Source organism: Ictalurus punctatus, chromosome 4, assembly GCF_001660625.3.
Source record: "Ictalurus punctatus breed USDA103 chromosome 4, Coco_2.0, whole genome shotgun sequence".
NCBI lineage: Eukaryota > Metazoa > Chordata > Actinopteri > Siluriformes > Ictaluridae > Ictalurus > Ictalurus punctatus.
The window spans coordinates 33,921,429-33,935,843 of record NC_071284.1 but is presented as its reverse complement, the minus strand read 5'-3'; the positions used below and the strand labels follow the sequence as shown (position 1 = coordinate 33,935,843).

The 14,415-nt window shown below is 42.8% G+C and overlaps 1 protein-coding gene across 3 annotated transcripts in view; it reads left to right on the top strand.

Moving 5' to 3' along the window:
- LOC108264818 (protein unc-13 homolog C) overlaps positions 1-14,415 on the top strand; it is a 185,339-nt gene that overhangs the window by 147,028 nt on the left and 23,896 nt on the right. For all 3 annotated transcript variants that reach the window (XM_017466719.3, XM_047155288.2, XM_053678198.1), the window contains one exon: positions 6,551-6,631. In XM_017466719.3, coding sequence (XP_017322208.1) covers positions 6,551-6,631 — 81 coding nt within the window. The remainder of the gene's footprint in view (positions 1-6,550; positions 6,632-14,415) is intronic.

Sequence of the window (14,415 nt, the reverse complement as noted above, 5' to 3'; positions counted from 1 at the left end):
GAGCGTGCACGGTGCTGTATTGTTATAAAGGGAGCGTGCACGGTGCTGTATTGTAATAAAATGAGCGTGCACGGTGCTGTATTGTAATAAAGGGAGCGTGCACGGTGCTGTATTGTAATAAAATGAGCGTGCACGGTGCTGTATTGTTATAAAGGGAGCGTGCACGGTGCTGTATTGTAATAAAATGAGCGTGCACGGTGCTGTATTGTTATAAAGGGAGCGTGCACGGTGCTGTATTGTTATAAAGGGAGCGTGCACGGTGCTGTATTGTTATAAAGGGAGCGTGCACGGTGCTGTATTGTAATAAAGGGAGCGTGCACGGTGCTGTATTGTTATAAAGGGAGCGTGCACGGTGCTGTATTGTAATAAAATGAGCGTGCACGGTGCTGTATTGTAATAAAGGGAGCGTGCACGGTGCTGTATTGTAATAAAATGAGCGTGCACGGTGCTGTATTGTTATAAAGGGAGCGTGCACGGTGCTGTATTGTAATAAAATGAGCGTGCACGGTGCTGTATTGTTATAAAGGGAGCGTGCACGGTGCTGTATTGTTATAAAGGGAGCGTGCACGGTGCTGTATTGTTATAAAGGGAGCGTGCACGGTGCTGTATTGTAATAAAATGAGCGTGCACGGTGCTGTATTGTAATAAAGGGAGCGTGCACGGTGCTGTATTGTTATAAAGGGAGCGTGCACGTTGCTGTATTGTTATAAAGGGAGCGTGCACGGTGCTGTATTGTAATAAAGGGAGCGTGCACTGTGCTGTATTGTTATAAAGGGAGCGTGCACGGTGCTGTATTGTTATAAAGGGAGCGTGCACGGTGCTGTATTGTTATAAAGGGAGCGTGCACGGTGCTGTATTGTAATAAAGGGAGCGTGCACGGTGCTGTATTGTTATAAAGGGAGCGTGCACGGTGCTGTATTGTAATAAAGGGAGCGTGCACGGTGCTGTATTGTTATAAAGGGAGCGTGCACGGTGCTGTATTGTTATAAAGGGAGCGTGCACGGTGCTGTATTGTAATAAAGGGAGCGTGCACGGTGCTGTATTGTTATAAAGGGAGCGTGCACGGTGCTGTATTGTTATAAAGGGAGCGTGCACGGTGCTGTATTGTAATAAAGGGAGCGTGCACGGTGCTGTATTGTTATAAAGGGAGCGTGCACGGTGCTGTATTGTTATAAAGGGAGTGTGCACGGTGCTGTATTGTAATAAAATGAGCGTGCACGGTGCTGTATTGTAATAAAGGGAGCGTGCACGGTGCTGTATTGTAATAAAATGAGCGTGCACGGTGCTGTATTGTTATAAAGGGAGCGTGCACGGTGCTGTATTGTAATAAAATGAGCGTGCACGGTGCTGTATTGTAATTGAACACGTATAAACATCAGTGTGATGTGTGACCCTCCAGATTTCCACACAGTTTAATATTAAAGCAATTCGTTATAATGCGTGCCGAATTAAAAGAACACGTGTGGGGCTTTGCTGTGGTATTCCCACAGAATTATTTACTGCGTTAACTGAACGCCTCCGTTAAACTTTTTCCATCCCACACTTTCGCAGTACCGCTCCATGTTTAGCATTTAACAGATGAACAAAGAATGTATTCGCAGTTATTCCATGAGTCCCCTAGAGAAGAAGAAACACACGAAGAGAGAGAACGAAATGTGTGAAACAGGTGGTGCTGCTCAGAAAGCCGCAGGGCGTTCACGGCGCCATCCTTCATTATGTCTGTTCCGCACGCAGACCTTCCTCTTTCTCCTCCTTCTCATGTTCTCACTCTTACCCTTGGTCCTCTGCCTCACTCCATCCTCGTTTCTTTCGCTCCCTGTGTCCTGTATTTCTAACGCACTCCAGCCCTTTCCATCACCTTATCTCCTGCCGCTCTGCCGAGTCGCTCAGTGATTGCAGTGTTGCGCTCCGGCTCGTCGTATTACAGGCCCCTCCCGGTGCGACACCACCTTCTCACCTCCTCCTGGTGGTCCGGTAGATCGTTATGATATAGCTCGGTGATACTTTTGCATTTCCTGTTCATTTTAACATCACAGCTTGATAATAAACGATTTCTTTTCAAAACATACACCATGTCTCCTTTGACCACTTGGGAGTGCCATTCGCATCCCTGGCGTGCGTCATTCTGTCTATCTTTACCTTGTACACTGTTAGCACCATAAGCTTATTTCTTTCATTTAACTTGTTTACTATTTGCACAACTGGTTGGATGCTGACTGCATCTCATCGCCTCTGTACTTGTACTCTGGCAATGACAATAAAGTTGGACCGATCCTAACCTAACCCGACGAGTCACACTGGTTATCATCAGTAATTCATGATGCAGTGCAGTGTTCAAACTTTAGAAAAAGCCAAGCGAAGACTGCACTCTCTGTGGACTGTCTTTGAAAAAGAATAGTACTTTTTGCCTACACAGTAAGATCACCGCCCGCCCCCGATCCTGATTCGCTTCACGGTTCCTACGGTGACAAATGCCGTCGCACCGTCGTTTTTGCTTCCTTCTCGATGCAGTCTCGACGTTCTTTTTCCCTCCGGCGTTCCTCTTAGAACATTCAACATATCCAGTCCCATCGGTCGCGAAGCTGCTCGCTGCTATAGCGTTGGTGCTAATGCCTGGACACGGACGCTACCTTATGGCAAGTAACCGTCGAAACATCGGACCGAGTACCGTCCGCTATCCACGTAACGGTTAACAAGCACATTTGCGTCCCCGTCATTTTCTTTTTCTTTTTTTGGGGAGTTATTTACGAGTCCAAAAACGCCGGCGCTCCTGAAAAGCGTTCGCTCTTTCTTCCGGAGACCGAGAGTTCAAATCCTGATGATGCCACAGCAAATTTCTAGGAATTCTGGGAGGCCAAAAAGTATAATTGCGTGTGCTTTGTGTGTGGGAGGGACATTTTCTCTCTCCCCTGTCAATCACTGCGACACCAGCCAATCGCGGGCGTCTGTGAGATTATGTATGCGGAAGAGGGTAGGTAGTGATTTCCTCCGAGTGCGGCGCGCTGCGGTTGTGATGCAGCATGAGCAGTGTGTAGCATCCACCCGGACGATGCGACGGCAGCCACAGTCTGCCAGAACGCCCACCACGCACCAGCTATTAGCCTAACACATTGCCCAAGGTCCCAAATAATGAATGTTGATCCAGCGTTCGGCTTTAAATTGTTTTTGAATATTTGATTAGATCCATTAATGTTGTTATTAACAGAAGGTGTTTTGGCCAGCTGGGCTGAAAATCAGTTGATCTGATTAGCGAAGGTGCTGAGGGTTTATAGACGTATATTATTAATTTATAATTAGACTCCGTCGGGTCTGATCAAGCTCTCTGGGCATCTAATCAATCCACACAGACAGAGAGTCAGTTATGGCCTTAGTCAGAGCAGTGAAGCAGTGACCTTTCACCAGGGAGAAATCGATGGACAACCTTTTCGATATAACTGCTTTATGACCATCTGTTCACTCAGGGGTTTAATATGTGGCAGATTGCAGGAAAACATGTCTGCTGTGATTGCTGTGGAGTGTTATTAGCACTGAGCTAGCTTACTAGCATCATTCGCAGGCCACCGTTGGCTGCAGTGATTAAATGAAACCGACGTTTCATCACTCGACTCGCTCCAGGAATGAGATTTCGCTGGGAAACTCTGAAATTGAAACTCTGAAACTGAGGCTGGAACTTTCTGAGCAGACGCGAGTCCGATAAGATTAAAGAGTCACCAGTTCAGCAAGTTTACTCCGGAACTGTGCTTCTCTCTCGGGAAGGAGGCGTGGCCTGTGTGTCAGTGCATGTGATGGAGGTGTGGCCACTGTGTCTCAGTACAAAAGAAGGAGGGAAAGCCTTTCTATCTGTTGTGAAGGAAAGGAGGTGTGGCATGTATATGTCAGTCTAAGTGAAGGAGTGTGGCCTCTGTGTCTCTGTCTCAGTGAAGGAGGTGTGGCCTCTGTGTCTCTCTCAGTGAAGGAGGTGTGGCCTGTGTGTCACAGTGTAAGGGAAGTAGGCGTGGCATGTATATGTTAGTCTCGGTGTGTCAATGCAAGCGAAGGAGGTGTGGCCTCTGTGTGTCTGTCTCAGTGAAGGGGTGTGGCTTCTCTGTATCAGTGCAAGCAAAGGAGGTGTGGCCTCTGTGTCTCTGTCTCAGTGAAGGAGGTGTGGCCTCTGTGTCTCTGTCTCAGTGAAGGAGGTGTGGCCTCTGTGTCTCTGTCTCAGTGAAGGAGGTGTGGCCTCTGTGTCTCTGTCTCAGTGAAGGAGGTGTGGCCTCTGTGTCTCTGTCTCAGTGAAGGAGGTGTGGCCTCTGTGTCTCTTTCTCACTGAAGGAGGTGTGGCCCCAGACTGTGCCTGTGAAGTTAAAAAAAATACCCCATGGATCATTTATTAGACCATGCTGTGAATGCCCCTTTTTGGGTGGAAGCAAAAACACACTGTTTTCGTGTATTACTTTAAATGCAAACAAGCTGCTGCTCCCCGCCCCCTTTCCAGAAGAGGGCTGTGCCATTACAGCTCGTGCTTCGGATACTACGGCAACAAAGAAAACACGAACGACTCGTGTTGAGACACTGTTTATGATTTATGAGGAATATAAAAGAAAAGGGCTGGGTGGATCTGTACCACTGTAGGGCGGTTGTGTACACACACTGCCGACACACATTTCTGTTCAAACACCGTGTGAAAGTGTTGGCACCTCGTCTTATTGCGAGTAAAGGAGGTTTCAGCGAAGGAGTTGCGGCCTTTGTATCTGTCAGTCTCGGTGAACAAGGTATGGTCGTTGTGTGTCAGTGTGGATGAAGGAGGCGTTGCCTCTGTGTCTTAGTGCAAATGAAAGAGGCGGGACCTCTGTACCTGTCAGTCTCGGTGACTCAGTGAGTCTTGATTTTCTCCTGAGATTTATTTTGGTGTTTTATATGTTCTGCTGCAATATTTGTCATCAAAGGCATCTTTAATTGTACTGTATAGAACCGTTGGCTTTAAATCATTCACACACCAAAGCCTTGTCGCCTCAGAGGGAGAGATACACACGCGTAACTCTCTCAAGTGTTGGGTTGTGTATGTCTTTACAACTTTTAATTAGGTTTTCGATCAGTATGCTTGTCTCTCAGTACACGTAGAAGCGCAATATCAATCCGTTCTGTTTCTCTGTATTACACATTCCCAATGGAGGCGCTGAAATTACACCGATTTTTTTTTTCCATTTCTATTATGTACTATATATGAGTGCAGAGTGATTTGAGGATATTAAATGAGTGCGTGTGTATATTAGTTGGTACATCAGCTTTGAGTGGTGCGGCCCACCATGTTGCTTGCCTTGATTCAGTGCCAGAACCCTGCAGATACAAGACTCAGGGTTTTTCTACATGAATGCTAATGCTACTGTTGGAAGTGGGTCAGCTCTCTGTAATCCGCTGTGCTTTCAGTTCAGCTTACACAGACCTGCAGCTGACAAACACACACAACACCGAAAGCAAAAGAAGCGTTACGTAAGTCCTCAACAGTCTCAGAAGGACAAAAGTGATTAAGTTGCTAACAAGTTGGATCTGGTTAATAGTTATTCATTGCTCCACCGCTGGGATCATAAAAGAGCTAAATTGAATTCTGACAATTCCACAGCCAGTCGTGGCTCGCATAGCTGGACCGCTTTTTCTTAAACAGCCTACGGGTGCCTACGAGATGAGGTCTAAATCCACAGACATGTAGACCAATCAGAAATGCTTTTACCCAATCTCTGACCAATCAGAAATGTTTTTATTCAATCTCTAACCAATCAGACGTCTTGTTACTCAGGCTCTGACCAATCAGAAATGTTTTTACCCAATCTCTAACCAATTAGAAGTCTTGTTACTCAAACTCTGACGAATCAGAAGTCTTGTTACTTGAAAACTGACCAATCAGACGTATTGTTACTCAGTCTCTGACCAATCAGACGTCTTGTTACTCAGTCTCTGACCAATCAGAAATGTTTTTACCCAATCTAACCAATCAGAAGTCTTGTTACTCAGTCTCTGACCAATCAGACGTCTTGTTACTCAGGCTCTGACCAATCAGAAATGTTTTTACCCAATCTCTAACCAATCAGACATCTTGTTACTCAGTCTCTGACCAATCAGACATCTTGTTACTCAGTCTCTGACCAATCAGAAATGTTTTTACCCAATCTAACCAATCAGACATCTTGTTACTCAGTCTCTGACCAATCAGATGTATTGTTACTCAGTCTCTGACCAATCAGAAATGTTTTTATTCAATCTCTAACCAATTAGAAGTCTTGTTACTCAGTCTCTGACAAATCAGAAGTCTTGTTACTTGAAAACTGACCAATCAGAAGTCTTGTTACTCAGTCTCTGACCAATCAGACGTCTTGTTATTCAACACCGACATTGCAGACGTAATATTTGCAATATTTTAGCTGTCATGAGATAGAGAAGCACAAATCATGGGATGGAAGCTGGCAGCAATTAAATTGAAAAGTGTTGATAGGAATGTTATTGTGCTTGATTTAAAAGATCTTTTTTTTAATTGTGTCTCTCTTTCTTTTCTTTCTCTCTTTTCTTCCCCTCTCCTCAGGAGCATGTGACTCGTGAGGAGGCTCGCAGCCTGACGCCTCGCCAGTGTGCAGCCATGGACCTCGTGCTTCCCACCATCAAGGTGACTCTCAACTCTTTCTCTCTTTCTTTCCATCTCTCTCTTCTCTTAGTCTAGCTCTTCTTCCACTTATTCTTTCGTCATCACTCCGTCTCTCATCAAGGACAAATCTCTTTTCACTCACTTTTCACTCAATGCCCTTCTCTCTTAACACGTTCGTCTCTCGTTATCTCTCTCTATCAATCTGACTGTCTCTCTCTTTGTCTTTCTCTCTCTTCTTCTGTCTCTATATCTGTGTCCCTCTCTCTCTCTCTCTCTCTGTCTGTCTCACTTCCTCTCCTTATCCCTCCATCCTTCTTCAGGTGCAAATTATTTATCTTTTCTCCTCCGAGCACTAATGGATTTATTCTCTGAAAACATGTTTAAACGGTTAAATAAATACAGTTTGTCTGTCTGGGAAAACCCCTAATGGTTCTAAGTAGAACCCAACAACAGACGGTTCTCTCTTTTATAAAGGGTTTAAGAAACAAAGAACCCTCAACTATCCATTACCCTAGGGGAAGAAACACTTCCTATTTCTCCACTCGCATTCCTTCTTCCCACTATTTTCATCTCTGGTGTGTGTGTGTGTGTGTGTGTGTGTGTGTGTGTGTGTGTGTGTGTGCTATTTTGGGAAGCAGATTGAGGTCTGACCTTGGTATGCATGGTGAGAACACTCACCGTGAAGGTGTGAGGTGGTACCACGACCTCTCCATCTCCTGTGGGTACTGATACTGACACACACACACACACGCACACACACAAACACACACTCACACACACACTCACACACACACACACACACACATGTGTAAAATGAGCACTGCACTTTTAAATCACTGTCCGTCTGCACCTGTGTCAGAGAACACAACCAATTCAGACTCAGTCTCCTCGGCAACCGTCTCCTCCTCCTTCCTCACTTTCTGGCCAATCACAGAGCCAGGATGTGTCTCATTAGCATTCAGAGCAGAGGAACCGATTAAAGGAGTTTAAAAGTCAAAAATAAAGGCCTGGTGATGGAGATTAAGATGTGTGTGGAGTTAGGAAATCCTCTCATCTTTTAAAACCAGTTAGACCACAACACTGCTGAGTAGTGCCGCTTATATTAATACACCGCGGGGTTTCTGTTAACTTTAAGGCAGAGAAAAATGAGAGGCTGGTGATGGAACAACAGTTTATAGCTACTATAACGTAAGTGAGAAGTTTCTTGGATCTTCCACAACATTAAACGTAACTATAAATGGATAAAAAGTATGACGTGTCATTCTGTAATATGGAAAAGCTGTAATTTTTGATAACTTGTCATGTAAGGGGAAATAAAGCATATGAGACGTGTGTAATAAGAGTACAGAGAGTATGAGACGTGTGTAATAAGAGTACAGAGAGTATGAGACGTGTGTAATAAGAGTACAGAGAGTATGAGACGTGTGTAATAAGCGTACAGAGAGTATGAGACGTGTGTAATAAGAGTACAGAGAGTATGAGACGTGTGTAATAAGCGTACAGAGAGTATGAGACGTGTGTAATGAGCGTACAGAGAGTATGAGACGTGTGTAATAAGAGTACAGAGAGTATGAGACGTGTGTAATGAGCGTACAGAGAGTATGAGACGTGTGTAATAAGAGTACAGAGAGTATGAGACGTGTGTCATGAGCGTACAGAGAGTATGAGACGTGTGTAATAAGCGTACAGAGAGTATGAGACGTGTGTAATGAGAGTACAGAGCGTATGAGACGCGTGTAATAAGAGTACAGAGAGTATGAGACGTGTGTAATAAGCGTACAGAGAGTATGAGACGTGTGTAATAAGCGTACTGAGAGTATGAGACGTGTGTAATGAGCGTACAGAGCGTATGAGACGTGTGTAATAAGAGTACAGAGAGTATGAGACGTGTGTAATGAGCGTACAGAGCGTATGAGACGTGTGTAATAAGAGTACAGAGAGTATGAGACGTGTGTAATAAGAGTACAGAGAGTATGAGACGTGTGTAATAAGAGTACAGAGCGTATGAGACGTGTGTAATAAGAGTACAGAGCGTATGAGACGTGTGTAATAAGCGTACAGAGCGTATGAGACGTGTGTAATAAGCATACAGAGAGTATGAGACGTGTGTAATAAGCGTACAGAGCGTATGAAACGTGTGTAATAAGAGTACAGAGAGTATGAGACGTGTGTAATAAGAGTACAGAGCGTATGAGACGTGTGTAATAAGCGTACAGAGAGTATGAGACGTGTGTAATAAGAGTACAGAGAGTATGAGACGTGTGTAATGAGCGTACAGAGCGTATGAAACGTGTGTAATAAGCGTACAGAGAGTATGAGACGTGTGTAATGAGCGTACAGAGAGTATGAGACGTGTGTAATAAGCGTACAGAGTGTATGAGACGTGTGTAATGAGCGTACAGAGAGTATGAGACGTGTGTAATAAGAGTACAGAGAGTATGAGACGTGTGTAATAAGAGTACAGAGAGTATGAGACGTGTGTAATAAGCGTACAGAGAGTATGAGACGTGTGTAATGAGCGTACAGAGAGTATGAGACGTGTGTAATGAGCGTACAGAGAGTATGAGACGTGTGTAATGAGAGTACAGAGAGTATGAGACGTGTGTAATAAGCGTACAGAGAGTATGAGACGTGTGTAACTTTAAGGCAGAGAAAAATGAGAGGCTGGTGATGGAACAACAGTTTATAGCTACTATAACGTAAGTGAGAAGTTTCTTGGATCTTCCACAACATTAAACGTAACTATAAATGGATAAAAAGTATGACGTGTCATTCTGTAATATGGAAAAGCTGTAATTTTTGATAACTTGTCATGTAAGGGGAAATAAAGCATATGAGACGTGTGTAATAAGTGTACAGAGAGTATGAGACGTGTGTAATAAGCGTACAGAGAGTATGAGACGTGTGTAATAAGAGTACAGAGAGTATGAGACGTGTGTAATGAGCGTACAGAGAGTATGAGACGTGTGTAATAAGAGTACAGAGAGTATGAGACGTGTGTAATAAGCGTACTGAGAGTATGAGACGTGTGTAATAAGAGTACAGAGCGTATGAGACGTGTGTAATAAGTGTACAGAGAGTATGAGACGTGTGTAATAAGAGTACAGAGAGTATGAGACGTGTGTAATGAGCGTACAGAGAGTATGAGACGTGTGTAATAAGAGTACAGAGAGTATGAGACGTGTGTAATGAGCGTACAGAGCGTATGAGACGTGTGTAATAAGAGTACAGAGAGTATGAGACGTGTGTAATGAGCGTACAGAGAGTATGAGACGTGTGTAATAAGAGTACAGAGAGTATGAGACGTGTGTAATGAGCGTACAGAGAGTATGAGACGTGTGTAATAAGAGTACAGAGAGTATGAGACGTGTGTAATGAGCGTACAGAGAGTATGAGACGTGTGTAATAAGAGTACAGAGAGTATGAGACGTGTGTAATGAGCGTACAGAGAGTATGAGACGTGTGTAATAAGAGTACAGAGAGTATGAGACGTGTGTAATGAGCGTACAGAGCGTATGACACGTGCGATGACGGAGTCCAGACAGTTCTGAACTTTCACAGCTGCAGAATTAAACCGCGCTGGTGGAATTGGGCCCGTTACAAACCCACGGCGTGTGTGAGACACACACTCACCTTCCCTAAAAGAAGGGCCGATTGCATTCCTGCGGCCGTCAGGACTCGGTACAAGCACTTTAAAGCGCACTTCATTTGAAAGAGGAGCGTTTTTCTGTGCAGGTCTGAGGTTCGATTAGATTTCGCCTCGCGTCAGATATGACGCGTTAACCCTGTGAAATTCTCTCAGATTCGAAATAAATGTTTGTCTTTTTTTAAATGCACTCAGAAGCACTTTATAGCCCAAAGGGCACGGGATCATTTTTGTCCGCACAAAATATCACTCTAGTGATCAATACTAATAAAATTCTGAGTACACTTGAATTAAGTGCACTTGAATTGAGCACCGAGTTAAGTGAAGTTAATTATTTAAGTACACAGGTTCCCTGATGGTCTAGCGGCTAGCGTGCGGCGCTCTCACTCTCACTACCACGACCAGAGTTCTCCGAAAACTATAAAGTACCCTACAGGAACTTCGAGTTAATTATTTAAGTGGTGCACGGTGGCTTAGTGGTTAGCACGTTCGCCTTCAGGGTTTCGGGTTCGGTTCCGGGTACTCCGGTTTTCTCCTCAGTCCAAAGACATGCCTGGTAGGCATGTCCAAAGTGTCCATGTGTGAATGTGTATGTGATTGTGCCATGTGATAGAGTGGCACCCTGTCCAGGGTGTACAATGCTCCCCGTCTTGTGCGTTGGAAAAGACTGATGCGCCCTGGGCTCCAGGTTCCCCTGAAGGATAAGCGGTATAGAAAATGGATGGAAGGATGTGCTATGTAGCACACACGCGTCTGACCACGCGTATGTCCGGGATTCCCTGCTCACCCTGTTGTGCACGTGTAGGGCAGAGGTAGCTCAGTGGTTAAGATGTTGGACTACTGATCGTAGGCTCGTGAGTTCAGCACCGCCAAGCTACCACTGTTGGGCCCTTGAGTAAGGCCCTTAACCCTCAGCTGCTCAGATATATAAATGTAAGTCGCTCTGGATAATGGCGTCTGCTAGTCCAGTCTACATGAGCATCAAGTTACGTGAGCTTAAATATACACGAATTTTGGGAGACCCCATTACTCCGTCAAATCGAGGGAACGGGTTTACTCAATCAATTGAGTACAGTCATCTTGTCAGGGTTTTCAGTGTACTGTTCTGAGAGAGAGACGAGAGATTAGACCGTGACGCACACTTCTATCAGTCCGTCACACCCCGCTGCTCTTCCATGACTTCTCTACAGCCTCGGGATTAAAAGACAAAAAAAAGTGTTGTTTTCAGTGAAACTACAGAGAGTGTGATATTACCGGCTTTTCTCTCTGACTCACGCCTGTCTTCGGTGATATTGTGTATATTTGTTGGTGTGTGTGTGTGTGTGTGTGTGTGTGTGTGTGGGCGGTGGAAATGACCACTTTCTTCCTGCTGTTTCTCAGACCTTTTCCTTAAGGGAACAAAACGGCAACACTGGCAGGAAGGAAACAAATAGATTCGAATGTTTTGGAAGCGTTTCGTTGGATAAACACGACGTTTCGTGTCAGATCGTGATAGCGCTGAACTTTTTCTGACGTTTGAAGAATGGCAGAGTTCATTCGTACAAATGAAACACGCAAGATCATCGAATCTTGTCCGATACATGTGGGATATGTGAAATCGAGCAAAACGATAAATTAAGCAATAAGAGGTGGATTCGATGATAAATCAGTCACTGACGTGAGGAATTTAACTCTTGGTGTCATGCTGTTATGGGAGAATAATCAACGATGGTGTGATGTGATTTGTTTTGGGTTTTTTTTTAGTTACTGTTCCCAGCCTACAGTTAACGATGGTCCTAAAACTGAAGTGTTTTATTCCTCTTATACCAATGATTACGTTTTTCATTTATTAAACAACATCGTCCCTTTCTATCATTTCATAGTTACATTTAGTGTTGGTTACAATATAGCCACTAAACACGGTCATTGCCTCGCCAGCCTCTTAAGTCTTAAATGTTCATTTAAGATTTTCTTGCCTAATTTACCACATCAGTGATTATCACCAATCAGCATATCAGTGGATTCTGTTTGTGTGCTCATGTGGAGCGTCCGCCGTCCCTTTGAACGAGCCGTTACTATAGAAACGATAACGTATCAGAACGAGCGCGTACTTAAATATTAAGCTTAAAAAGTGACGGAGTAAAAGCTTTTAAAAGCTCACTTTGTGTGAACGTCGCTGCTTCTGTGATGCTAATTTCATCAGAGTCTATTTAAATGCAGCTGTTTGCAGTGTAGTCAGGTTGATTCTTTTCCCATGATGCACCCAGGGGTTAAAGTTGAATTTGTAGGTGACTCGGACAGTGACATCGATGATCGGTGAGTTGATACGATATCACCTATACAATACATTAATATATATTTAATGCATATAGAATGCATTATTACCTATATAACTTTATAATGCATTATAACATAGTTGATACCTATATAATGCATTATGACCTCTATGATATCTATATAATGCATTATGACCTCTATGATACCTATATAATGCATTATTACCGCTATGATACCTATATAATGCATTATGACCTCTATGATATCTATATAATGCATTATGACCTCTATGATACCTATATAATGCATTATTACCTCTATGATACCTATATAATTCATTATTACCTCTATGCTACCTCTATGATATCTATATAATGCATTATGACCTCTATGCTACCTATATAATGCATTATGACCTCTATTATATCTATATAATTCATTATTACCTCTATGCTACCGCTATGATATCTATATAATGCATTATTACCTCTATGATATCTATATAATGTATTATTACCTCTATGATACCTATATAATGCATTATGACCTCTATGCTACCTATATAATGCATTATGACCTCTATTATATCTATATAATTCATTATTACCTCTATGATATCTATATAATGCATTATTACCGCTATGATATCTATATAATGCATTATGACCTCTATGATACCTATATAATGCATTATGACCTCTATGATACCTATATAATTCATTTTGACCTCTATGATACCTATATAATTCATTATTACCTCTATGGTACCTCTATGATATCTATATAATGCATTATTACCTCTATGATATCTATATAATGTATTATGACCTCTATGATACCTATATAATGCATTATTACCTCCATGATATCTATATAATGCATTATTACCTCTATGATATCTATATAATTCATTATTACCTCTATGATACCTATATAATGCATTATGACCTCTATGATACCTATATAATGCATTATGACCTATATGCTACCTATATAATGCATTATGACGTATATGCTACCTATATAATGCATTATGACCTCTATAATACCTATATGATATCTATCAAATATAGATCTGTTAAGATGAAATGTTATTGGCTCTTACTATTTTTCCTGTGGACATGACTGTTTCTGTAATGCAGTGACCATGATTTCGGTCCTTGCTATCCATCACACTGCAGATACAATCAGAAAACTCACAGCTGTACCCTCTCCAAGTTTTTAAGAATCATTAAGTCTCACTTTAACCCTTTGCTGCACCTCAGTACATTCGGTCCGTAATCGTCTGCTATCGCTATTGTAATTTTTTTTTCCACTCTATCTATTTTCATCTGATTCTACCCGCACACAGTCTACTTACACAATCATCCAGGTTTATGATACTCTCATTACGGCTCAGTCGTCATGACGAGTTTGTCACGAAAACCGACGTGCCCAATCGATTCCCTGGAAACAAAAGTCCATTTTTTTTGCTGTTCATTTCCCTCAGCTTGATGGATTCAGTGGTTTCCTCAGTAATTATTCATGACATCCTGCAGCAGATAATAAATCCATGAACTCATCTGGTTTTTCTCCCTGGAACCTTGCAGATAGACATTTATGTGAAGGAATGATTGATTTCCCAAAAGCCCTTGGGTTTATGGATTTGACTAGAGAACTCTAACCCTGTCCTGAGTATTACCGTTAGCCTTATAACTTTAACGAGAGTTCGGAGACTGATGACTCTGATGAGATCCTGAAACTAATACAAAAGTTATGAGAAGAAAACAATGCAAAACTGGATTCATGAGCAGGTTCGTGGAGTTCATGAGGTTAAGTGGTTACCTTTCAAAAACATTTTGGGTCAAAACGATGGATTTTAAATGTTTATTAAACGTGGAACTATACGACAGATGAGTTGTCT